Source organism: Petromyzon marinus, chromosome 30 (assembly GCF_048934315.1).
Source record: "Petromyzon marinus isolate PM22_M1 ecotype Great Lakes invasive population chromosome 30, UKy_Petmar_22M1.pri1.0, whole genome shotgun sequence".
In the NCBI taxonomy this organism is placed as follows: domain Eukaryota; kingdom Metazoa; phylum Chordata; class Hyperoartia; order Petromyzontiformes; family Petromyzontidae; genus Petromyzon; species Petromyzon marinus.
In genome coordinates, this window is record NC_133696.1 from 6,463,400 (window position 1) to 6,487,950 (window position 24,551).

General features: G+C 44.1%; 1 protein-coding gene across 4 annotated transcripts in view; it reads right to left on the reverse strand.

Annotated features, from left to right (window-relative positions):
* The window catches only part of LOC116947518 (adiponectin receptor protein 1-like), a 38,862-nt gene extending 15,627 nt beyond the window's left edge, over positions 1 to 23,235 (reverse strand). Inside the window, exons 1-4 of one of the 4 annotated variants that reach the window (XM_032963360.2) lie at positions 23,124 to 23,235; positions 18,001 to 18,184; positions 6,437 to 6,583; positions 1,971 to 2,142 (exon numbers count right to left, since the gene is read on the reverse strand). In XM_032963360.2, coding sequence (XP_032819251.1) covers positions 1,971 to 2,142; positions 6,437 to 6,583; positions 18,001 to 18,184; positions 23,124 to 23,140 — 520 coding nt within the window. In that variant the 5' untranslated portion in view covers positions 23,141 to 23,235. Of the gene's footprint in view, positions 1 to 1,970; positions 2,143 to 6,436; positions 6,584 to 18,000; positions 18,185 to 19,971; positions 22,670 to 22,710; positions 23,091 to 23,123 lie in introns of those variants that run through there. The other 3 variants (XM_032963356.2, XM_032963358.2, XM_032963357.2) reach the window with 3 other exon arrangements.
* Positions 23,236 to 24,551: the final 1,316 nt, after the last annotated feature.

A 24,551-nucleotide genomic window follows, 5' to 3' on the forward strand; every position in this document is an offset into this window, starting at 1 on the left:
TTGTTGATGTTTTTACCGAATTCGCGAAAAAATGGCTCCTCCTGTTATTCTGGTTGCCGACCCATGATAAAACAGACAGTGTAGGCTGTTGCGTGGCTACATATTCAGTGGACAAGTGCATAAACAACCTACTTGCTGTACTGCATCACGCAGGCAGCTTGTATTGCAGGTGTCCGCCTACAACATACATGTCAAGTCTCAAGGATTCCCCTTGACACGGTTTTCACGATTTCGAGAGTGTCTTACAGTCATGCAATGGATTTTCACGTTTTTTGCTGTTTACATGAAAATAATACAATCAGTCCCGTTCATTGCAATATCTTACCGGCAGCTGCCGATGGGTCAGGTCTCATGTATGGGTAAGCTGGAAAAGTGTCGTCTTTACTCACAGTCCTTCTATGAGAAATAAGTGGGAACTAATAACTATCCCAGGCCATTATTATTATTTAACGTACTATAGGGGGTGTTCATTTAATTTACTAAGGGGCGCCATGATGGCGAGATGCTGCCCTCCGTAATTCACATCGTTGTCATGATTTTGACTCACGATTCAAAAATCACAAATCAATTATATATTTTCCCTTGTGGTGCATAGTGGTATGAATCTATATAACCTATAGTTGCAGGAATCTTTAAAATGTAGAGTAACTAAAACCTATACAATATATGTAGTTAGTTATTTTGGAAAGCCTCACCGAGTCTCGAGATAATTTTCAGGAGCTTTTGCACAGCCCATACTTCATCAAGTTGGTCACTGCCAGTTGATGAAGGGAGAGGGAAGCCCAGGAATGGCACAGACATCACTTGCCACTGATGTCAGCCATAACCGGGAATCAAACTCTGGTCACTGGGTTTGTTGTGCCACTGCTCCTCCTCCTCGTGTACATGTATAGAGGGTTGTAACGATATACCCACCCCACCACCATCTCCCCTGCATCCCGGAAAGTTGATGAACTGCGGTGGATGTAGCAGCCAATTGAAGCCAAACGGGGCACATTAACCCCATGAATTCATTGGCCACTGATGTTAACCATGGCCACGAATTAAATTCAGGTGGCCGGGACATAGCGCAGTACGCTAACAACACATTCATCACCATCAGCATCTAATATTTATAATACGTTTCCCAGCCAGTACATCGAGGCACCAGAGGATACGAGTATTTGAGGTAATTACTCAGTAAGGAAATAATTTCAGAGCAAATGCAAGGTTCAAATACAATACAACACAGTAAAAGTGTTGCACAACCTTTGGTCCACGGACCACTGTGGGGGATCTCTGTCTGTGGGAAGTGGCCTGCGAAACTGTTACCAATTATTTTCCCAAAACACCAGATATTTTTCCTTTTCTGACTGCACGGCAGTCCGCAATAATTATTGGAGAGCTGACATCGGCTCCCGAGGGGCCAAAATAGGTTGTGAACCACCTACATGAGAGAATACACAACAAATGAGCAAAAAAAAATATCATCATCACGATCCATGGGCAGATAAGCCTGTAATGTAGGTGTTCACTGCACATGTCATTTGTTTCCACTTTCTTCTGCCAATGTGCTCAATTAGTGGCCACATCTTTCTAGCACCAATATCTTACATCGCCGGTCAAGCCATTCTCTTCCTCTCGTTCCAGTTCTTTCCATTTTTCCGAAAAACACTTTACATTTTTATGTTGTCAGTCCTACATGTGTCCAAACAGTGTCAGTTTCCTTCTCATCACTGCCTCCACCAGGTCTTCTTCTATGCGCAACCTTTTCTTACTTTGACGTTGGTCCATCTTTGGGTCCAGCTTACATGGCAGTATCCTCTCTAGCAACACATTTCGAATGCCCACAACTTATCTCGGTCGGCTAAAATAAACATAGCGCGCAATAAACATAGTTGAAACAATTTCAATCGTAGCGTCACAAGTTCCCCCTTTAGGCAGAGGTAAATCGGGGGGAGGGCAGGGCATCGCGCCAACTGTCAGCTGACCGATGAGGTGCGTCCAGATGTTGCCGGTCTCCGTGTGGATGCGGAAGATGCTCCTGAAGCACGCGCGGAACGACGGCATCGGCGGGCGGTGGCCGTGCAGCAAGTAGTCGTTGTCCTTGAGCCAATCGGGGAGAAGGTCGTGCGAAAGGACGGGCCACCTCCCCTCCCACACCTACGGGGAGAGACACGTCAAATCCCACGTGTGCCCCTAAGCGCTTCCCTTCCATTAGCAACGATGAAATTAAAATGCAAATGAGGGTGGCATAATAAGTGTGGTCAACAATTTAGCCATTTTTTATATACGGGTTTCCGTCTGTCCACCCCTAGTTGAAAATGGGCCGATGGTCTTTATATTTTCGCACATCTCGATTTTAAGGGCATATATGATTTTTTTGTCTCTCCGTTTACTGTGAAACGTTTTTCTAAAATATTACTGCCATTTACATTCAAAGCTTAACATGATAATTATGCAAACCTAGCTCACATTTGTATCAAAGTATAAGAATGAACGAATAATTATAATAATTATATCAATCCACTGCCATATTTCTTAAACCAGGATAGTAACGCAGTGTGCTAACCACTTCACAACTGCTCCAACCAAAGGATTAACTCGGCAGATTTAAACCAAAAGAGAGCAAACTGTATTCTCATTTGTTAAGAGAAATTATGTTCCTGGACAACGTTTACGTCAGACGTTTCTATATAACCATATATAAATTTTGTAATGACCACACACAGGGTGTCAAAGCCGTTGAGAGTGCAGCTGCCACCTGTAATGACGGCAACGCTATCAGTTCCCTCGTGGCCTGACATGAGCATTAACATTTCAGCAGCACATGAAACGCCATCCCAAAACGTGTGCGCTCGCAAGACTATGGGGAAGGCAGAATCGCACAGCACAATGGTAAATCTAGTACACCGGTGAACAAAAAACACTGGGTTCAAAGAAATATTTTGAGTAAATTTCTACCCGACTTTTTTTTTTTACACCACAAATGTCCTCTCTAAGTGTCACGATGAAGAAATGTCCACTTCACCCAGAATTCTAGCAACGTGCGGAGTATTGAACTGCTGTCCGAGAACAGTATTGAACTACTTTTCAAGTCCCTTCAAGACGCCTCCCTCTCATGCCCACTAGAAGTGCACTTAAATTCTCTGCCAGAGTGCAAATCTTGTGTCAATTTAGAATCCTCAGAGCTGCAGTGTACAGAATTATTATTTTAAATAGAAACTAAAATCGTGCAATTATTGGTAACTGAGCGCAACCCATCAACTCGCTACACTTGAGAAACCAGTTTATTCACAGGCGGCTGAAACCAGGATTTTAACCCAGGATCTCAGTAGCGCCGGTGTAACGCTCTCTGGCACCATATTGGCACCCTGATATAACCTTAGCCGGGCCACGTGTAAAAAAAAAACACACACACACGAGCCGACTTAAAACCCCGTGTAATCTTTTACCCCCAAACGCTTTCAAAATGTGATGGACGTTTTCAATCCAATGGGCTTAGGACGTGTGACTTCACGACATGCATTGTCATACACCACACTGACTTGGCTCATCTTTTTCGCAGGATGCTATGGTGAGGATGTATGTTGTGATGTCGGCGTTGGTTTTCACCACCTGCTCTTCTCAATGCTAACCGGAGACGGCCTGTCAAGCGATGAAACCCTGCCCTTCCCACATTCATCATGAATGAAAGAGACAATGTGCCGCAAGCACGTGTAATAAACATTAACAGTAAAAAAATATGTTACTTATTCACTGTGTTCTTGGTTCTTTCGGTAAAGTCACGGAGAACGGAAATAATACCGAAAGAACCAAGAATATGAATCCCCTGCAGTCACGAAAGCTTTACATCGAAATTTATTCACTGTGCTCATAATCCAAAGTTCACCAGTTCTATTTCCCCAGGTGGGAGTTGAAACATTGGGTAGGTTTCATAAATCCAGGCGCTTCTATCCACCCAACATTGCAACAAGGTACATCAGTTAGTCGATTGGCAGGTCGCATGTGGTGGGATAGAATGTGGGTACTATTACCACTTCCTAGAGGTCTGGCGTTGCACGGAAGAGAAGGCCAAATAGCCTTGAGATGAGCACTCCAGAAATCCCCCCAAGTGCAGACTCCTTCTGCCAGTAGAGTTGTAAGGAAGTAATTTGCAGGGCTATACATTTAGCATGATGCGAATGTCGGAAAAAAACGATCATTGTGAGAGAAGGAAAAAAAACCGCTACCAACAAACAACCACGTAATGACGTATTACTTCATCAATTAAAATCAATTACGAATCCCGAACGATCTTGAAACACCCATCATTTTATGAACGTGAGAAATTATTCTCCATGCCCCTTCAAACACTCTGCCTGCTCCAGCAAGCAAGGCTTCCTGTCCGAGTCGCCAGACAACCTTCACTCAGTGGGACATCGCTTACGTATGCTCCTGCGCTGCCATCATGACCCGGGACTTCCTTCCATGCTCTGAACTGCCCGCCTGAGTCTAGGCTCGAGACGTTTATTTTTCCCTCTCCCTATGACGGACTTCTTCTTTAAACACAATAATAATAATAATGCCAACCCTCTTCTGTGCAGTGTCTTGAGATGCGGTCCCATTTAGACGCAATATAAATCCACGTTGGATTGTACACAAATTACACGCCAAGGTATTCATATTCTTGGTTCTTTCGGTAAAGTCACGTAGAAGGGACTTTACCGAAAGAACCAAGAATATGAATCCCTGCAGTCACGAAAGCTTTAAATCAAAATTTTACACGCCAAGGGTTACACTCAGGCTATTGTAAGCGACCAATTTGTACAAATAACACAAACAAATTAGAAACAATATAATCGATATGGTAAAAAGTGGACCAAAATAATAAATCGTTGAATCGAATCGCAATCCAGAATCGTGGCAATTCATCAAATCTCTTGCCGGTTGAAAGGAGTGCATCGTTATCACACGCCTAATAATAAATCATCCCCTTTCAGAAATAAAACGGGAAAAAAATTCGATTACAACCGACAATACTCGTTTTGCTTTCATGACAGATAAAACAGTAATTTATTTTGTAGCAAAAAAAAAAACCCCACACTGCCGGATGAGGAATGGGTTAACTCCGCTAGCTGAGGCACTATCAAGAGCAGGCGGCTCTGCAATTACTTTGCCACGAATTATCTCCTTTCCGCTTATCACGCTTCCTCGCTCAACTGCTCCGCCGCTACACCGGCGAATGTACAAGCGGGCGAATGCTAAATTATATTTTTCTCCGCGTCAGCGCTATTACCCTCGTGGGGGGGGGGAAGAGGAAAAAAAGCGTTCGGCCGGCAGAAGCGTGGATCCATCGGGAATGCAGAGAAAGGACTCGACCGAAAAACGACGGGAAAATATTTTCCGATTAGCTACGCAAAAAAAACAGGCACCGCAAATTCGCTTTGTCTGAAGCGCAGCTGTACAAACTATACAACAATTTTTTTTTTTTAACAGAGCCATATAGCTTTTTTTCATAAGCGACTTGGCCATCACAAATGATAGCAATGAAGCGGCTTAGTGCGTAGACATTCATCGCAGCCAAATACTCTGAATGCATGCCGATTCTAAATGCGGGGGGGGGGGGGGAAACTGGAGGACCCAGAGAAAAATCTATGCCACCACAGGGAAAACATGCAACTCCAAATATACCGGGATTGAATCCATGACCTCATGTATACCAGGTGAGGTAGTTAACATCTCACCACCGTGGCACCCTACAGTGCGCCTCTGTGCACATATCAGCAAACGACATTCATGCTTGGGTAATTTAATTAATGCTTGGGACCTCTCATGCCATTTTGTGGGCAAGAAGCAAAAACAACACACTTTGGATGTATAAAGAGCCTTAACTGAAATAGCACCGTGTGTCAAGCTGCCGTACAAGCAAGCTGAAAGATGGACACGGCGCATCTCGAAAGTAACTTGGTGAAAAGGGAAGGCTTTTGCTTTCAAAGTGAATTTGGAACAGATGGGAGTTAAGGTTATTTTGGAGGTGACAGGGCATAGAGATAAAAGCAGACAGCAGTGTGGCGGCAGGTGTAAATGCAATGCATATAGAGTACATCCACAGCACATCGGAAATAATTGGCGAAAAAGGAAGGGTGTTTTTCTTGCTGTGTTGTTTTTAGAGAGGATGGAGTAATGGTTAGGGGGCTCCAGGGCAGACAGAGAGAGAGAGAGAGACATAAACTAGACAACAGAATATTAAAGGTGGAAATTCATTTCACAGCCGATACAGGCATAGGCAGTGATAACAAAGTGCAAAAGCATGAACTTGAGTTTGTGGGGCAAGCGAAAAGGGGGGAGGGAATACCAGACCACATGGGCAGCAGCAGCAGCAGAAAATAAACAATTGGCCATTGAGCTGAGGCCGAATGACGGACAAGTAATCGTAACGCGTTTGACTTCCGCGCAGCGCAAACCGCAATCTCACCTTGCACACAAACTCCTCAACCCTCTCCATCGCCTGGTGCGCCTGCTGAGGGATGTGGATCAGACGAAGGATGTTGTCTCGTTTGTCCTCCACCTCCTCCACCACCTCCTCCTCCTCCTCGCTCTCTTTCGAGGAGACGGTGGCGGCCTGCAAAATGAAGGTCACCAGAGTCAAAAAAAGTGCCGTGTCCCGAGAGAGCAGGCACACGCACAGAAAACACAAACAAAAATATACATCCATTGTCTAGTGTTACAGACTCTCAGGAAAAGTGCTGTTAGCGAGCACCTATTAAGGCCTGGACGGCACTCCAGATGATGGTGTGGACAGCGCCACGCCTAGCTGCATTGGCAGATACTGCATCAGGTGCTCATTTAAGGCCGAGTCGACATAGGGGAGGCCTAGGATCAGTTCTGATATCGCTCGCTAGTGACATTAGCTGTGGACAGGAATAGAACTTGGGTGCGTTTGGTAACCCTTCCAAAGACAAAGATCCCCCGAATAGCCTTAACAGACTATCGGGGCTAGTGCTGTAAGCAAGCACCTATGAAGGACGGTACTACACACGAGGGGGTGAGTGGCCAGCACCATGCCCAACCACCTTTGTTTCCATAGTGGCGATGTTTACACTCTGCACAAGGTACTCATTTGTGGCTTAGTCGACCTAGGGAAGGTCCTGGACCGGCTTAGATAATCGTCACTGGTGTTGGGCGTGAGCGGGAATAGAACTCGGGTCGCCAGGTTCATAGCACAGCACGCTAACCGATACACTATCGCTCCCCACACTACCACTCTGCACAAGGTACTCATTTGTGGCTTAGTCGACCTAGGGAAGGTCCTGGACCGGCTTAGATAATCGTCACTGGTGTTGGGCGTGAGCGGGAATAGAACTCGGGTCGCCAGGTTCATAGCACAGCACGCTAACCGATACACTATCGCTCCCCACACTACCACACGATACCACCACACACATATGCGCACACAAATACAAAAGACAATCAAAGAACATGTATCATTCAGCCCTTAGAGACTGTTGAGACTGAGGGATGAGTTGAGTAACATGCTCAGAATCATCAGCCAATGACATCTTAAACTCGTGGGAAGCACGTTGACATTTAATCGTGCCAGGTTTATACCCATGCTTTGTATGATTTTGAAGCAAGAGCTGTATCACGAGCTTGGGCTATTGTTAACAGTGGAGCAGAGAGCACCGGGGCTGATTACCAAATCATCGAGTGAAAGTTTAAATGTTTTTTGTATGTATGTTGAACATCTTTCGCATTATACGTAGCCAACTGTGCTAATCGGAGGAACGGTATGTATGTATGTTGAACATACATACCACACCTTTGTATCTTTGACCTTGTTTGTAAGAACGACAAATCACACATAAGCTTTTAAATGACTCCATATTCAACGAGTGGTCTCGGAGGAGTTCTCCGGATATACAAATAGATTAGCTTACTTTTATAAAGTTAACTGCCATTACATTGCCCGAGTACAATGAACCAATACCAACCACTACAGCTGCTGGGTGTGGTACTTGCAACCATTAATGGGTGTTCATTGCCCTATCCTGATGGTAACTAGATATAACTAAACAACAAGAGGATCCGCATAGGCACATACACATTATCATATTCTACTTGCGAGGGGCTTTAATGGCATCAGTTACGACCCAAGGGATTCTTCTTTCGCAAGCTCAGCACATGAGCATTAACCCCCGAGGAAAGGTTCAACGAGAAACGATATAAATTTGGCAAGTGAATACATTTGTCAAGTGAATTAGAAATGCAATGCGTATTTATAAAATACGTATTTATATAATACGCTGTACAACAGTGGGGCGTATTTACTTCACAAAGCCATCAATTTTGTGAGCACTGGGCTATTTTTATTCATTGCTGTTGTTTGCTCTGTTCATCTCAAACCTTGACTGTGGATTACTTTGCAATGCACACACACCAACCCACAGAAAGCTGCGTACCTTCAAAACGCTAGCTACGTTTTTAAACCAACGCAACTGCTGTAGGCGGAGAACAGCACTCGTTTTACCTATCAAAAGCTGAAAAATGTCGTTGGCAGGTTTCGGTTTGGCCATCTAAGTTTAGTTTGGATACAGCCGGGTCGCTGAACTGTAATGCAATGCAGCCATTGCAACCACGCAGCCTGGGCCAGTTTATCTGGCACGCTGCCAGGATTTTATCTTGCCTGACCTTTACTCGTACTTTATTTTTAAATGACAGCATCCAGCTGAAAAAAATATCATACCACGTGTACAGAGAGAGTTCCGGTCAGGACTACGGGGAGATTCCGGTAGCATTGTCTCGGCGATCGACAGCGTCCCACGTGACCCCATTGCAAGTACGGACTCGGGCGCTCGCAGACAATGCACCCGGCACCCGCGCGGCCTAAAATGTGTGGTTCAAATGAACCGGCCCACTCCGATCCCAGTATTCCCAGTTGACATTGCGAAATATCGTCACACTTCTTTCACTTAACTTCTTCTAATTTCGTACGGGTTGCCGGATTCAAGCGGCTGCCCCCGATAAATGCTGAGAGGGTATATTACGTGTAAAGAAATAAAAAATCTATAAAAAACGGTGAATGCCATGGATAACAGGTATTATAGGCTGTGGGGCTATGTAGCGGGCATCAGACAGCATTGCAATAAAGTCCATTGTAGTACTGGGCTTCTCTGCTCCCAAATCTATGCTCCCCACGTTTACCAACCCGCACTGACCAGCATGGTAAGTATGGTCAAACATCCCTCAAAGCACATGGTGTGGCTATCATCCAGCAGTGGATTGACAAGAGAGCTGTAAGTGGATTTTATTTAAAGTTCCTAATTGCCACCGCATCCCAAGGCACTGTACTCAAGCGTGCTGTGACAGCAGTCCTCGATGAGACTTGCACGTTTTACCTCTCCCATTAATGACGCTTTGAGACAAGTCAGACGGACAGCCTGGGGACACACAGCCTGGGCATCTACAATACGAGAGCAAAGCGATACATCAAAATAAAAACGATTCTCTCATGCTCACGACGCGCTCACCAAACACTACAATGCTAGAATCGATCTTTTCTGTCTGTATACTTTGCATGTGAACAGGTTCAAATAAAACCTGCAGAATCTGCCTGCACTGCAATGGCTAAAAAAAAATTGCGGATGCAATTGGAATTGCGAATCGTGACATTTCATAGAATTGCAAGGGGAAGGCAGAATTATTACCTGCCTAGTCAGAGATATTTGTTATTTCGGGTGTCTTGCTTTCAATAGATTTAAAAGTTTACAATCCTGAGAGCCTAGAAACCAAACTTGTAATTGAGCGGTAACCTGGCATGGAAGGGGCTGTTACCACAGACAACCCGGAATGCACCCAGTTTCATCACATCTTGAAGGCCAAGCAAAGTTTGAGCTTGGTTCAGCACTTGGGATTGTGACTATCGGCACTTTCCAGGTGCTGGAGGCGTGGGACCGCGAGGTGTGGAGTGGAAATTAAAGGACGAGGTCTCACCCTCCCCCCCTCACGTGTGAATGGTGAGCTTAATCCTGGTTCTCCAGTTTCCTCCCAAGTGAAGCCAAATGTCTTGATAATGGAAATGGCCAAAACATCCCAATGGTACTGTGCACGTTTTCGCGGTTGCGCTGGAATAGATCTCGGAAGCAGCTCCCAAAACGTGGAGTGAAATGTCGATCATGCCAAGCAAGATGCGGTCCAACACGCAAAAAATGTCAGAGATCTGTAGCAGGATTAATGAAAAAAATAAAACTCTTGAGACTCAGCGATGATTTCCTTGCTAAGCAAGTGGATGTTGTTGCTTTTTTATTTTTTTAACTAGTACAAACAAGGAGTTAAAATCCAACACTTTCCAAAAATTATGAGAAAACCCATCACGACGGGAATATGCTTGCAGGATGGAATCAAGGTGATTTAACAACACGCAAAAAGTGTTCCCATAATAATGGCAAGTGCACTCCGTGCGTGTATGTTATTTTACAGTTATGTTTGAGTATATTCTGTCCCCCCTCCCTCTCCCCCCCTGAAAAATACCACGGCAAAATTCCCCTTCCCTCCCAGGGTCTTGTTCAATGGGAAAAAAAAAAAACCATAACACACAAAGGTGTGCTTGAGTTGGTGGCCCCCAAACAATAACACGGCCACACGTTCAGCTCTATCGTGCTGGTGTGCCGACACAAGACTGACAGCGTTGCACGTGCAGCGTGGCCGATCACATGACGTGCACGCAAGGCATCACAGGAGCCGGCACCTTTCTGCCGTTTGGGCACTGGCGCGCGCCTTCCTGTGCTGTTAAATCCACCGCGCGCGAGTGCTACAAGGACGAGATACGTAAGGAGACAAGATGATGATCACGCGACCGACCGCCGCGATGTCACACCAGCGGAAATTTGGGCCGCTCGCGTGAAAGTGTCCCCCAGTGTGCAGTCTCCAGCGCACGACCAACAAAAAAAAAACCACGTGACAATGAAAATAAATGAATAACCGAGACACAAAAAAACACCAGCCTCCTTTATATATCCGCCTTCATCCAGATGCAATGTTCACAATAAGAGCATGTAGGTTTTTAAAGTGAAATGGTAATTAGTGCCCTTGTTATGTAAGCCTATTAAAAGGCAGCGATTTAATCCCTTTCAGGCTGAGAGTACAGTGAACAAAGGCGGTAAAACGAGAGAGGGTGGTCCTTCTTGAGTTGCCTTTTTTTCATGCCGCAGGCTATGAGTAGATTAAGAAAATGTATTTATACTGAAAAATCCGATGAGCTATGAAGCTATTTGTCAAAGAAAGAAAGTTAAAACAACAAACAATACAAAAAGAGGATAGGAGTCCAAAGTACAAGAAAGGTAAACAAATGACCCAACACATACAAATAATAGTACACTGAGGTATTAACTTATTTTTCAAAAGCGAGCGGGCCACAAATGGTAGCTCAACAAAGCGACTCATCATTTTGACATTGAGAGCAGCAAAATCATCTAAATAGTCTCAACGAATGAGAATAGGTTTTCCCCTTATTCTGGCAAAAAAAATAGGTGTTAAGATTCTAGATTTGAAGTTTTCGTGACTGCAATGATCCATACTCTTTGGTTCTTTTGGTAAAGTCACGTAGGTAAAAAATAAAATAAAGTTAATCAAATCACGACATTTCAGAAGCAACACAAGTCTCCGTCATCAGGTGGGATAGTCACAGCAAGAAGTAATTTGTTGGAGTGGACGAAATTACTCCTTGCAGTGACTATCCCACCTGATGACGGAGGCTTGTGTTGCATCTGAAACGTCGTGATTTTTATAAACTTTATTTTATTTTTTACTTACGTGACTTGACCGAAAGAACCAAAGAGTATGAGTGTTAAGATCTTCTTTGGTTCTTTCGGTAAAGTCACGCAGAATGAGAATAAAATAATACATTGATAAAATAAAATAACACAATAATATTCTCACGACGTTTCGGCCACAACACAAGCGGCCTTCATCAGGCGACTTCTTATCCCGGAGTCTGTTGAATGATCTTAAGGATGTGTGGAATCCCTCCCCGTAGAGGCGGTTAACAGACTCCGGGATAAGAAGTCACCTGATGAAGGCCGCTTGTGTTGTGGCCGAAACGTCGTGAGAATATTATTGTGTTATTTTATTTTATCAATTTATTATTTTATTCTCATTCTACGTGACTTTACCGAAAGAACCAAAGAAGATGAATCATTGCAGTCACGGAAGCTTTAAATTGAAATTTAAGTGTTAAGATGTTAAAAAACCAAACTGAAACCTTTTACAAGGAATCATGCCTGCATTAACCGCAATACTTGTGGTCAGAATGCAAACAAAAACACTGATAATATATGCATTGTCATTGAAACTGATTGGTCCACACCAGAGACAGCTTTCTTTTGAGCCTAGTCTCAAACGGTGTTAGACCAGAGGACGCCAAAGGCGGCCAAGGCGTACCGATTGGTCAGAATGTTTTTTGTTTGCATTCTGACCACAAGTATTGTGGTTAATGCAGACATAGCCACACAACCATACAAACATACAGTTACAACACAATCCGAGTATGGCACAGATGAGATCACACCCTATGAATATTAATAATCACTGCAGGTATAACACTGCACTGCATGGCTTTGTTGGGTAAACTTCAACCACTGCTGGCGGCAGGATCTCCACTAGAGGGAGCTCTCGAATCCGTCTCTTGGGGAGTATTTTTGGCCTACTCTTCAACGCTGGCTAGACGTTTTATCAGAGGTGGGGAGTACCCACACTTTACCCCGCCACGAGCGACCTGCTGATCAACCAACTTCAACGTAGCCATTTATATAATGCTGGGTGGACAGAGGCAAGGGGCGTCGGGGGATTTAAGAAACTTGAGCATTGTTTAAGCTGCCACGATGGGAGCTAACATTTATATATCTACAGCGAGGAAAAAAAGTATTTGATTCCTTGCTGATTTTGTACGTTTGCCCACTGACAAAGAAATGATCAGTCTATAAATTTAATGGTAGGTTTATTTGAATAGTGAGAGACAGAATAACAACAAAATCCAGAAAAAATGCTTGTAAAAATATTATAAATTGATTTGCATTTTAATGAGGGAAATAAGTATTTGACCCCTCTGTAAAACATGACTTAGTACTTGGTGGCAAACCCTTGTTGGCAATCACAGAGGTCAGACGTTTCTTGTAGTTGGCCACCAGGTTTGCACACATCTCAGGATGGATTTTGTCCCACTCCTCTTTGCAGATCTTCTCCAAGTCATTAAGGTTTCAAGGCTGACGTTTGGTAAATCGAACCTTCAGCTCCCTCCATAGATTTTCTATGGGATTAAGGTCTGGAGACTGGCTAGACCACTCCAGGACCTTAATGTGCTTCTTCTTGAGCCACTCCTTTGTTGCCTTGGCCATGTGTTTTGGGTCATTGTCATGCTGGAATACCCATCCACGACCCATTTTCAATGCCCTGGCTGAGGGAAGGAGGTTCTCACCCAAGATTTGACGGTACATGGCCCCGTCCATCGTCCCTTTGATGCGGTGAAGTTGTCCTGTCCCCTTAGCAGAAAAACACCCCCAAAGCATAATGTTTCCACCTCCATGTTTGACGGTGGAGGATGGTGTTCTTGGGGTCATAGGCAGCATTCCTCCTCCTTCAAACACGGCGAGTTGAGTTGATCCCAAAGAGCTCCATTTTGGTCTCATCTGACCACAACATTTTCACCCAGTTGTCCTCTGAATCATTCAGATGTTCATTGGCAAACTTCAGACGGGCATGTATATGTGCTTTCTTGAGCAGGGGGACCTTGCGGGCGCTGCAGGATTTCAGTCCTTCACGACGTAGTGTGTTACCAATTGTTTTCTTGGTGACTATGGTCCCAGCTGCCTTGAGATCATTCACAAGATCCTCCCGTGTAGTTCTGGGCTGATTCCTCATGATCATTGCAACTCCACGAGGTGAGATCTTGGATGGAGCCCCAGGCCGAGGGAGATTGAGTTATTTTTTTGTTTCTTCCATTTGCGAATAATCGCACCAACTGTTGTCACCTTCTCACCAAGCTGCTTGGCAATGGTCTTGTAGCCTATTCCAGCGTTGTGTAGATCTACAATCTTGTCCTTGACATCCTTGGAGAGCTCTTTGGTCTTGGCCATGGTGGAAAGTTTCAAATCTGATTGATTGATTGCTTCTGTGGACAGGTGTCTTTTATACATGTAACAAGCTGAGATTAGGAGCACTCCCTTTAAGAGTGTGCTCCTAATCTCAGCTCGTTACCTGTATAAAAGACACCTGGGAGCCAGAAATCACTGATTGAGGGGGTCAAATACTTATTTCCCTCATTAAAATGCAAATCAATTTATAACATTTTTGACATGCGTTTTTCTGGATTTTCTTGTTGTTATTCTGTCTCTCACTGTTCAAAGAAACCTACCATTAAAATTATAGAATGATCAATTCTTGTCAGTGGGCAAACGTACAAAATCAGCAGGGGATCAAATACTTTTTTCCCTCACTGTACCTCTGGACTGCAAGTCCAGTGCGCTAACCAAGACACCGGACAATGCAGCATTCCTGTGTGGCTTTGTGAAATGTAACACAAATGCACCGAATGGGTAATCTCTAATGTCAAGCTTGCCATGTTGATGTTGGGGGGGGGGGGCTATGGAGGAGGGCAGATCCAACAAAAGGCATCTAAACTTCACGTGGCAAGGAAACGGAGCATCTGTCAAGATTATCGATGCAAATTGGAGCTCTTGACCTAGCAGGATAATAAAAAACACACCAGCCCCCACAATTGTTTTTATTATGAATGATTAGAACAATTCTGCGCAATGGTGAATAGCAGTCACCAATTCAGGTTTCTGTCACTTGGTAGGGAAAGGTGCAGCCCTGTAACTTCTTGTTCAGGCCACTTCTTGTTGAAAGGGTCAGCCCCCCTCCCTGGCAGTAGCTCTGCATAGCCCCATCTGTAGGATAGTGTGGCCTACTCTGCCACACTGACCAGTAATTTTGCAGCCTACCAAACAACGCACTGTGGCAGTGTAGCCATATGTATTGCTGGGCTATAGCCAATCGTTTCAGCTGCCGTGCCGAGAGATCAAATCAAAACGGTGACCTATGGATTGCAGGTCCAGTGTACTGCTCACTGTTATACCGTGGTCTTTTTAAAAATCTGTGTTCGACGCAAACATTCCAAATGTGTTTATAATTTCTTATTTTTAAATGCCAATTTACTCTTAAACAGCACGGCTGCCGTCACATTAATTTGTATGTGCGTTTCCAATCTCGTCCCATTGCATGAGACAAAGCAGTTCCCGTTGCTGAGCAACATTCTAATTTTGGATAGCATTTTGTTCCCAAGTTACCCATTTGTTTAGACGTTTGAATGTATGTCTCTTGATCTTCTTCGCACCGTACGTAGCCAACTGAATTATAGCCAGTTTTTTTAAAGGTGCTACCTTACCAAGGAAGTAATTATCTTTTACAAACACGAATTAACCGGTCAGAACAGCTAAGATGAATTAAATATACATGCAAGCATGGGGATGCTGCCGTGGTGTGATGGCTAGCATTTTGGAATTGCAATACAGAGGTAGGCTGGGTTCGGTCTCCCAGTGCGAAAGTTAAGATAATGGGGCACGTGTCTTAAATCCATCCACCCCTGACTCGCGTAGATCAAGCCTCAAGGATTACCCCTTGGGACCCATGGGTTTTTCTTTTAAACCAAACTTTGAGTGCCTCACAGCTGTGCAAATGATTTCCCACATTTCTGGTTTGACCAAAAAAAATAATATTCAGCTCTATTTAGTGCACCGACAGCTGCTGATGGTTCAGGTCGAATGCCCGGCAGGTGTTTGTATTATTTAATTTCCTATGGGGGTGTTCACTAAGTGGTGGGCATTAGTCTATTGCTGCTATGAAAACTCATTTAATAACTGACCCCCGCCCACATTTTCTCCTAAAGTAGACTCGCCCAATGCGTACGTGACAATTGAACGTGTCCCATTCTGATGACGTATGGTATTGGAAGAAAAGTCAAATAAAATTACTTTATCGGTATGGCTTCATGTCGGAAGACGTTACTGAGGCTCCCACAAGGCCATACGGGGCAGCGTGGCACAGTTTGGTGCCAGCTATCAGTGCGGTCGTGTCGCTGCAGGTGTCTGCCTTGAGAACAACGTCTACAAAAACAAAGGCGCTATGCTTATAGTAATAGGTTTTTACCCTTTTATCTGGCACCAAAACTGACACCTTTATACAAGGGATCATGTTTGCAATAACCACAACACAAGCAGTCAAAATGCAAACAAAAAGAGACAACTCTGATAATGATATGCACTGTCCTTGAAACCGATTGGTCCACACCCGAGACGGCTTTTCTTAGAGCATAGTCTCCACTGGTGTTTGACTAGATGACGCCAATTTCATGGGTTTCCCCCCCTCCAAGGTTTTTCAGTTGGGGTGGACATTTACGCCTTTTGGCGTCATCTGGTCCAACACCAGTGGAGACTAGGCTCTAAGAAAAGCCGTCTCGGGTGTGGACCAATCAATTTCAAGGACAGTGCATATCATTATCAGAGTTGTCTCTTTTTGTTTGCATTTTGACTGCTTGTGTTGTGGTTATTGCAAACATGATCCCTTGTATAAAGGTGTCAGTTTTGGTGCCAAATAAAAGGGTAAAAACCAATTACTATATCTTGCTACTGGCAAAGGAGGTCTCATAATGTAGGCGCTATGCTTCTCTAAATCAAATTAACTCTAACCGCTTGCAGATTCCGAGATTCAGCGGTGAATGGGACCCAACCTGTAAACTTGCAGACGTCTTGAAACGGCAAAGGGTCAAATGGTTCTGTACATCAGCTTCTTGGGTTTCTCTGTTGCTTTACTCTTTGCTTCTTTCTCTGTTTCTTGAATGGCTGCCTCAATTTCTTGGGTTTCCCCCCCCTCCAAGGTTTTTCAGTTGTGGTGGACATTTACGCTCTTGCACCCCGAAATATGAACGGGTACACCAAAGTTAGCCGATTGGCAGGTCACGTGCGATGGCGCAAATTGTACCAATGTCTGTCAAGCGTATGTCTAAAACTACCTGCTAGAGGCTCTCTAGATCTCCATCTAGCGGTGGCCCTTCAATCAGCAGTAACGAGAGCAAGCAACTGCAGGGCTGCATCTTTACCTTGCGCACAGGCCTGAATATTCCTAAAACGCACCCTTCTCTAACATAAAACGTGGTTGTAAAATAACATTTCCAGCACAAACGTCACCTCATCTTGAGAGGTCTGTGGTAGGCTCCAGTGCCCTTTGAAACCAATACAATTTACATAACAAAGCAGTAAAATGATAAGAGTGCGGTCAACTTTAAATAACCCCTTCGAAAGCGTTTGTGTTATAAGATGGATAAAAAAAGACAAAATGAAAGACAGTAAAAAATTAAGCAGTAAAAAAACGCTTTCATCAGTGTCAGCAGTCCACGGTGACGAACCATGTTACTCACGTGATTGTTTGTGTTGAAATGCTTATTTTACTGCGAAAATGACGTGCGGCTGACAATGAGTTGTTAGACTGTGTCCTGCTACGATGATCGTTCATGGTGCAATCTGGCTGCCAAAACGGGGGGACCACAGCACTGTAAAACATTACTGTTGCTTCAAACAAAGATCCCCCGTGTAGTCTTACACAGGCTGTTGGGGACCACACCTGGTCGAATTTGTCTCCCAAGTGCTGATGTTTACAGACTGCACCAGGTACTCATTTAAAGGCTGAGTCGACCTAGGGGAGGCACAGGACCAGTTCAGAAAATCACCACTACCGTTTGCTGTGGCTGAGAACAGACCTCAGGTTGCCAGATTCGTAGCGTAATGTGTAAACCGCTACGCAACTGCTTTGAAAAAAAAAACACACACACACACACACGTACATCTTCATTTTTGTATTGCCAAGGGCCAAAAACGCATTTAAATTTTTTTTTCATTAAACCACATGAAGCGTACAGTTAAAAATTAAACGTTTCAAAACAGCTTTTTTGTGAGAAGTTAAAACCCGCCACCATTTACGACGCGTGATATTTACAGGGTCTGGAGAGGCTGCGGACGATGAAGTTGGCAAGTCATCTTCCAACCTCCTCCTGTCCGACACCTGGGTTGATGCGTCTCCCTGCAGGCCATCGGTCCCAGCCGATGGCGGCAATCTCCTCCGCACTCCGTTCACTTGCGCGGTATCCATTTGGCACTGGGGCCTCAAGTCCGCTGTTACTCTACACGCGCATAGTCATCAACATGCGCGCGCGCACACACACACATTTCAAATACTTTTTTTTGCCAATATCCCAGAGAACGACGCTACAGTGTAATAGTTGGCACACGATTTGAAATCCAGAGGTGGCCGGTTTGATCCGATATCCCAGCTTGGCAGTTGAAGCAATGGCCAAGTTCTTTAATTTCCCACAGCGAGTTCATAGGAAGGTCACGTGTGGTGTGATCGAGTGTGGGTACTCCCACGTTTTCCAAGACATCTGGCCAACAAAAAAAAGAGTAGGCCAAATACCTTTTGAAGGGGCTCTACACATGAGTGAATTCAAACCGCATATAGCGTATTTTTGGTAGAAATAGGTTAGCCACATATACGGGAAATCGCACAAACCGAACCCGCATAAAGGGAGGGAAACCTGGAAAGCCATTATTGCCGAGTGCTGCGATTGGTTATCACTCCATCGCTTCTACCATGGTTGCCATTTCCATGAACTTTACTCATTGATTACTATAGCTATTTTGAGAACTCTGTCTACCAGCTGGAATGTTTCTTGTCATTTGTCACAACCACCACACTAATTCTTCCCTAGCATCCTTTAACGTTTGAATTCCCTCCCATCGTCTCTGTTCCCAGGTAACTGTCATAACCTTGCTCAATTTAAGAAATCTATCAACTTGTTATCTATGATCACTTTCATATATGTTTTTGTTTCTGCTGACCTTTGGGCCTGTGCTCTGCACGTGCGATTTAATAAAGTGCCAGATAGGCTAAAGTTACACAACCCTCCTCCCCCATGGCACTATGGGGACAAATTCAGAAATCATATTCAAATTCAAGTTCTTTTCAAAGCTGAAGTGATGATTCAAGAGTCGGAGCTTCAACTCTGGTGTGTTTAAGCATGCCATCTTCAGCACAGCAGATGTTTTAAGAGCCTGTGAGATTACACGCATGAGATCAATACGTTTGGCTTTAATAGCGCAATTCCCCAAATAATAAAAAAAAAACTCACAATAAAGTTTATATATTTATGTGATTAAGTTCAATCAGGTCTACCCTGACAAACATAACAAATACGTTTGATAGGACTCTGCTGGTTATACAAGGCTTATTTGGACAGTGAAACCTGGGCAAAAAGGATTTTAAGGGGACCTGAGAAACTTGATGTTAGGTGTGGGTAAAGCTTGAATCGGAGAACATTGCATGTATTACAGGATATCAGGGACATGAAAATGGTTTGTTAGGATGCAGAAAAGATGCAACAGAACAACAAGTTTGACTCCAATGTACTTTTTGTTCAATCCCGAAAATTAACAATTTACTAGAATGTCGAATTATCCAGCACAATATTACATTTTATCGAGGAGTATTTCCTATGGGAGCATTTAATTGCGATATAATTAGGATATAAATGCACAATGGGAAAAACATAACGAGGCTTCACTCAACAACGAACGCTGTGTTCGCACCTCCAATTAGCGCGGTTGGCTCCGTACGGTGCAACATAAGTTCAACATACATACAAATATAATATATTACTTAAAAAATTGCAACAGTTTACGAAGAAGTAAGATCACTTAGCAAAAGATCGTATTTCTTTTCGCAGAATCTGTGCCGTATATATCATCTTCACATAAACAATCAGGCTTCAATTCCACTCAACGAAACTTGTTTGCGAATGGAACGCAAGACGAAAGAAAACTGCGGTTTGTTATTATTTTGCAACATTCTAAAGCTGCTGTCTTACACTCACACACAGAGTAAAACGTGAAAGCAGTAGAATTGAACACTTACCCGGACATGCGAGCAGCACAACACCCACACACTAAAATGCACTTCTGAGAAAAACAAACGCTTATGGGAAGGTCCTTGCAATAAGCGTCACTCGTGACAAGCTATTTAATTGGAGCCGAGATAAATGGGGCAAAAGCCATTTGAACGAGTGTGACGTGTACAAAAATGTATTATCACAATCACTTCATTTCTCAAATTTCCAGTTTGCGTCAATCACTCAATCACAGTGGACAATAACACTGGCGTTCGAGCGAACTGAAAATAACTATGTTTGAGGTAGATCTAAGAGTATGTATTGCATAACAATGAAAGGCTGTCTAGTACAAATGAAGACAAATAGGCTTCCATTGGGCTATAAGGAAGTCTACAGTAAATACAATTGCTTCACCTCGGGCAGTACATGGAAAGAATTGGGTCAAAGGGTAAAATATCAAAAAACATGTCGGTCATTAGAAACACATTTCAAGAGTGTGATGACAAATGTTGAACTGTTTTAGTTTAACAACATTCACTATCGCAATCCCATGCTGCAAAGCAACAATTAATTCGAAATCTGGAAATGTCTCTTTTTTAAAATCACAATTCTCCCAAATCACAGCCCCGCTGGTCAATCCCCTGCCGGATAAAAGGCCTCCCCCCCCAGGGCTGTGCTCATGGGAGTTTTTTTTGTCCATACTTCGCCACGCTGGTCAGTGCGAGCATGAAGGTGGACCAACAAATCAGTTCAGACAGCACTCGCCACTGACGTTAGCCGTGACCATAAATATGGACGTACACAATACAGCTAGGTGGATGGTTGCATCACATGACCATGAGGGATGGTGATGGCTTGAGGAGGCCTTCATCCAAGAGTGGATAGATTCGAGTTGCTGCTGGTGATAACTCCCCCTATTAGTAACATTCAACTCCACCAATGACAAACATTCGCCACGAATAAAACACCACTGGTGCTGATGACAGACACAGAGGGCTCCTGAAGTCTCGTTATAAATAGCCGCCGTCCCATGTCGGCGCTTGTGAAACCGAAGCCACCCACTAGAATGTGTGGGTGGGCTTTTAACCTACCTAAAGTACCACTGTACTTTTTTTCGAGTGTAATTTTATGCCCAGCGATTGTCCGGGTTCCGCACTTCATCAACATAGTTGTCGTTTGCCTCTCGAGTGGCATTCAAGCGGCGAGGCTTTTAAGCCGACGCAAACACGAATTAAATGTGAAAACAAGTGCTCACAACACACGAATTAAAACGCGAAAACTGGTGCTCACGTTTGATACAAGCACACAGAGCATTACATCTTGACTTAAAGCTTTCGTGACTGCAGGAATTCATATTCCATCACTGATGGACGAATTTAATAAATGTAAATGGCGAGACACAACGAGTGAGTTTAGAGGTAACGTCGGAATTCTTGGGAGGGAGACGTTCACATTTATTCGGTTCCTTTGGCAGCGACTCAGAATAATAATCTCCACGACTTGGGGGGGGGGGAAATCATCCAGCAGCGGATTGGAAAAAGGGACTGTAACATCTACATGTGCACATTATGTACACACAATGTACTTGAACACAATGTGCTCACAATCACTTTAAACGCCAATCTTGTTATATAAGCTTGCTGCTAAACCACTCAACCATCCGACTAAACCTGCTCACCAAGTTCGGCAAGAGCTTACCTTGAGGGTTTGTAAATAATTGTAAACATTCGGTGCCAACAATACTATTACCGCTTAAAAATTCATATATATATTTTTACAGCCGCTTTCTCAATCCCCTGCTGAATGAAGGGCCATGAGAGATGTGACCATACTTCACAAGGATGGTCACAGTGTGATGGCAAGACCGGTTTGGGAATCTCATTTGCCGCTGCTGATTGCCATGGCGAGGAATGAAACGAACGAGTCGCCGAGTTCATAGAGCAGTGATCAAACCACTGCGCTGCCACTCCACTCGATTGAGAAAATTGAAGAATTAGAAAAAATACACAATATGTAACTACGTTCTGTATGTAGCCTGCGCTGTCCAAATCAAACATCAGTTGTTTAAATGTTGACGTGACCCAGAAAGTCATGAACAGTTTTCTACTTTAAAAAAAAATCTGCTTTGAAACAGCAATCAAGTAATGTACTTTTAAAAACGAACAGCGCTGGACCCATGTCCTGACATGACTGAGTTACTCATAAGTCACAACGGGAAATATAATACAATTAAAACCTCACAGCTATGCAAAATTACAGCCTTAATTTACACATCCTCAACCTAAACACGACGTAGTTTTCCCTGCATTTCATGCGATATCCTTCGACTGTAATAGATTTGTAATGCGTATTCGAACACATAAAATATGCTTAGATACACCTTGATTTAATTTCAGCAAAACACTTCAACTTAACACCTCTCATAAATAAAGTACATGTACAGCAGCCCCTTTTAATCAATTCACTGCTGGATTGAGGAGCTTCCCACAACCTGCGGATTACGTGGGGGTTATTGGATCCTACTTCACTGCACTGGTAACTTTGACCATACTTCACCACGCCGGTCAGTGCGGGCTGACGGTAGGCAGGGAGTACACACACGTGGCATATATAGAGTCCAGTGAAAAAAAGACACGTTTAGTCTCTGGCTGTGCGGTACATTCACGACTGCCTGATAACTTACAGGGATTCAAGTTCAAATCCGGGCGTGACATCCAACTCAGCCTTTAATCACCTCATGGTCGATAAAGCAGGTACTAACTTACAAGTACGTAGATCACTAATTCGTGCTCGGATCCAACTCCCGACCAAACTTGCCCTTCCTCCGCGCCGTACGAATATGGAATTCCCAACACGTTCGCTTCTTAACGCCCTTGTTCGAACCGTTCATCCTCTCGCATCACGGGCGCAAGCGTCGAGAACTGCAACGGAACTTAACAAACAATTTGGCCATGGGCCTACCCCTATAGGATATCAACAAGCGCACGTTACAACACATGGGCGGTAAGGGGGGGGGGGGCTACTAACAAACAAACGACGCCGCTAACGACAATTGACGAGGGGGGGTCTCTCGGAATGAGTCGCTTAGTACATAAACTAAATAAGGGTGATTACAATGGTGATACGCTGTAGGATGTTGTTGCTAGGGAGACGCGGGGGGGGGACACACGGAACCCACCGGCCTCTCGCCTCCATCTCTCCCGGCGACTGAAAGCGCCGACTGGCCTGGGCGCGCCTCTCATTGGTCGGCGTGGTCGCGAGGGCGCGGCTTAACGCTGGAGCGGATTTGGCCAATAGGAGAAACGCCTACTGGAGGGAGGGGGTTATTTATCATTATTAATATTTATTTATTATTGTTGTCATTAAAATTTTGCACTTTGTAAACAGTAAACAAATGTGGTGGTGGTGGTGGTCGTGATGCGTTCGGGTAGCGGTTAGCTCGCGTGCGCTAACCAACCCGGCGTACCCGATATCGATTCCCGCTCACGGCCACCAACACCGGTGACGATTATCTGAACCGGTCCTTGGCCTCCCCCTAGGTCGGCTCAGCCTCAAATCAGTACCTGGTGCGATGTCTAAAAAACATAGCTACTGGGGAGACAAAGGCGGCCGGGGCGTGGTGCTGGCCACCCACCCTCCTCGTGCACCGCGCCGGCCTTCATAGGTTGCTACTCATTCTTAGCTCTTTCGGTAAAGTCACGTTGAAGGGAAAAAATAAAATATATATAAAACAATAAAAATTCTCACGACGTTTCGACCATAACACAAACGGTCGTCATCAGGTGTGTCGGTTTGCATTATGTGTTATGGTCGAAACGTCGTGAGAATTTTTATTGTTTTATATATGTTACTATTTTATTGTTTCCCTTCAACGTGACTTTACCGAAAGAGCTAAGAATATGAATTACTGCAGTCACGAAAGCTTTAAATCAAAATTTAGGTTGCTACTCGCTAACAGCACTTGCCCCAACAGTCTGTTAAGGCTACACGTGGGATTATTTGTCTTTTATTCAGCTACTGCTGCTGCAGCATTGGCAGTGGGGCACAAACAGCAAAACAAAACTCAACACATTTGTCAATGACTGTGTGTGACATTAAAAAAACACGACGTTTCGGGCAATGGCCCTTCTTCATAGAACAGTAGCAGTGATGCCAGAGAGATACAGTGGACAATAAGAGTTAGAGGCTCTACTTAACACCATCCTAGTAAGCATGCACACGTTGGGTCAACGTTGGCATTTGGCTGGTAACGTTGGCATTTGGCTGGTACCGTTGGACCAACATTGGCCCAACGTACCACGTTGACTTATATGGTATTCATACTTTGACCAGTGCCGGATAATCCCAGTAGCAAAAGTAGCTATATATTCTACGGGCCCCGCACTTTGAAGGGCCCCGCGCTAAATGTTTTCAAGCTATCAATTCCGGTTCAGTGATTCTGCACTTGCTCTATTGCTATAGTACTATACTGCCTTCAACGTTTATGAACGACTGGGTGTTTAAGGTTAGCGATTTGCCGTATTATCTGGCTGCATAGCAAATAAAAAAATACAATTTACTTTACTATGCAAGTAAAAAAATGGTTTAATGATTATGTGTTTTTTTA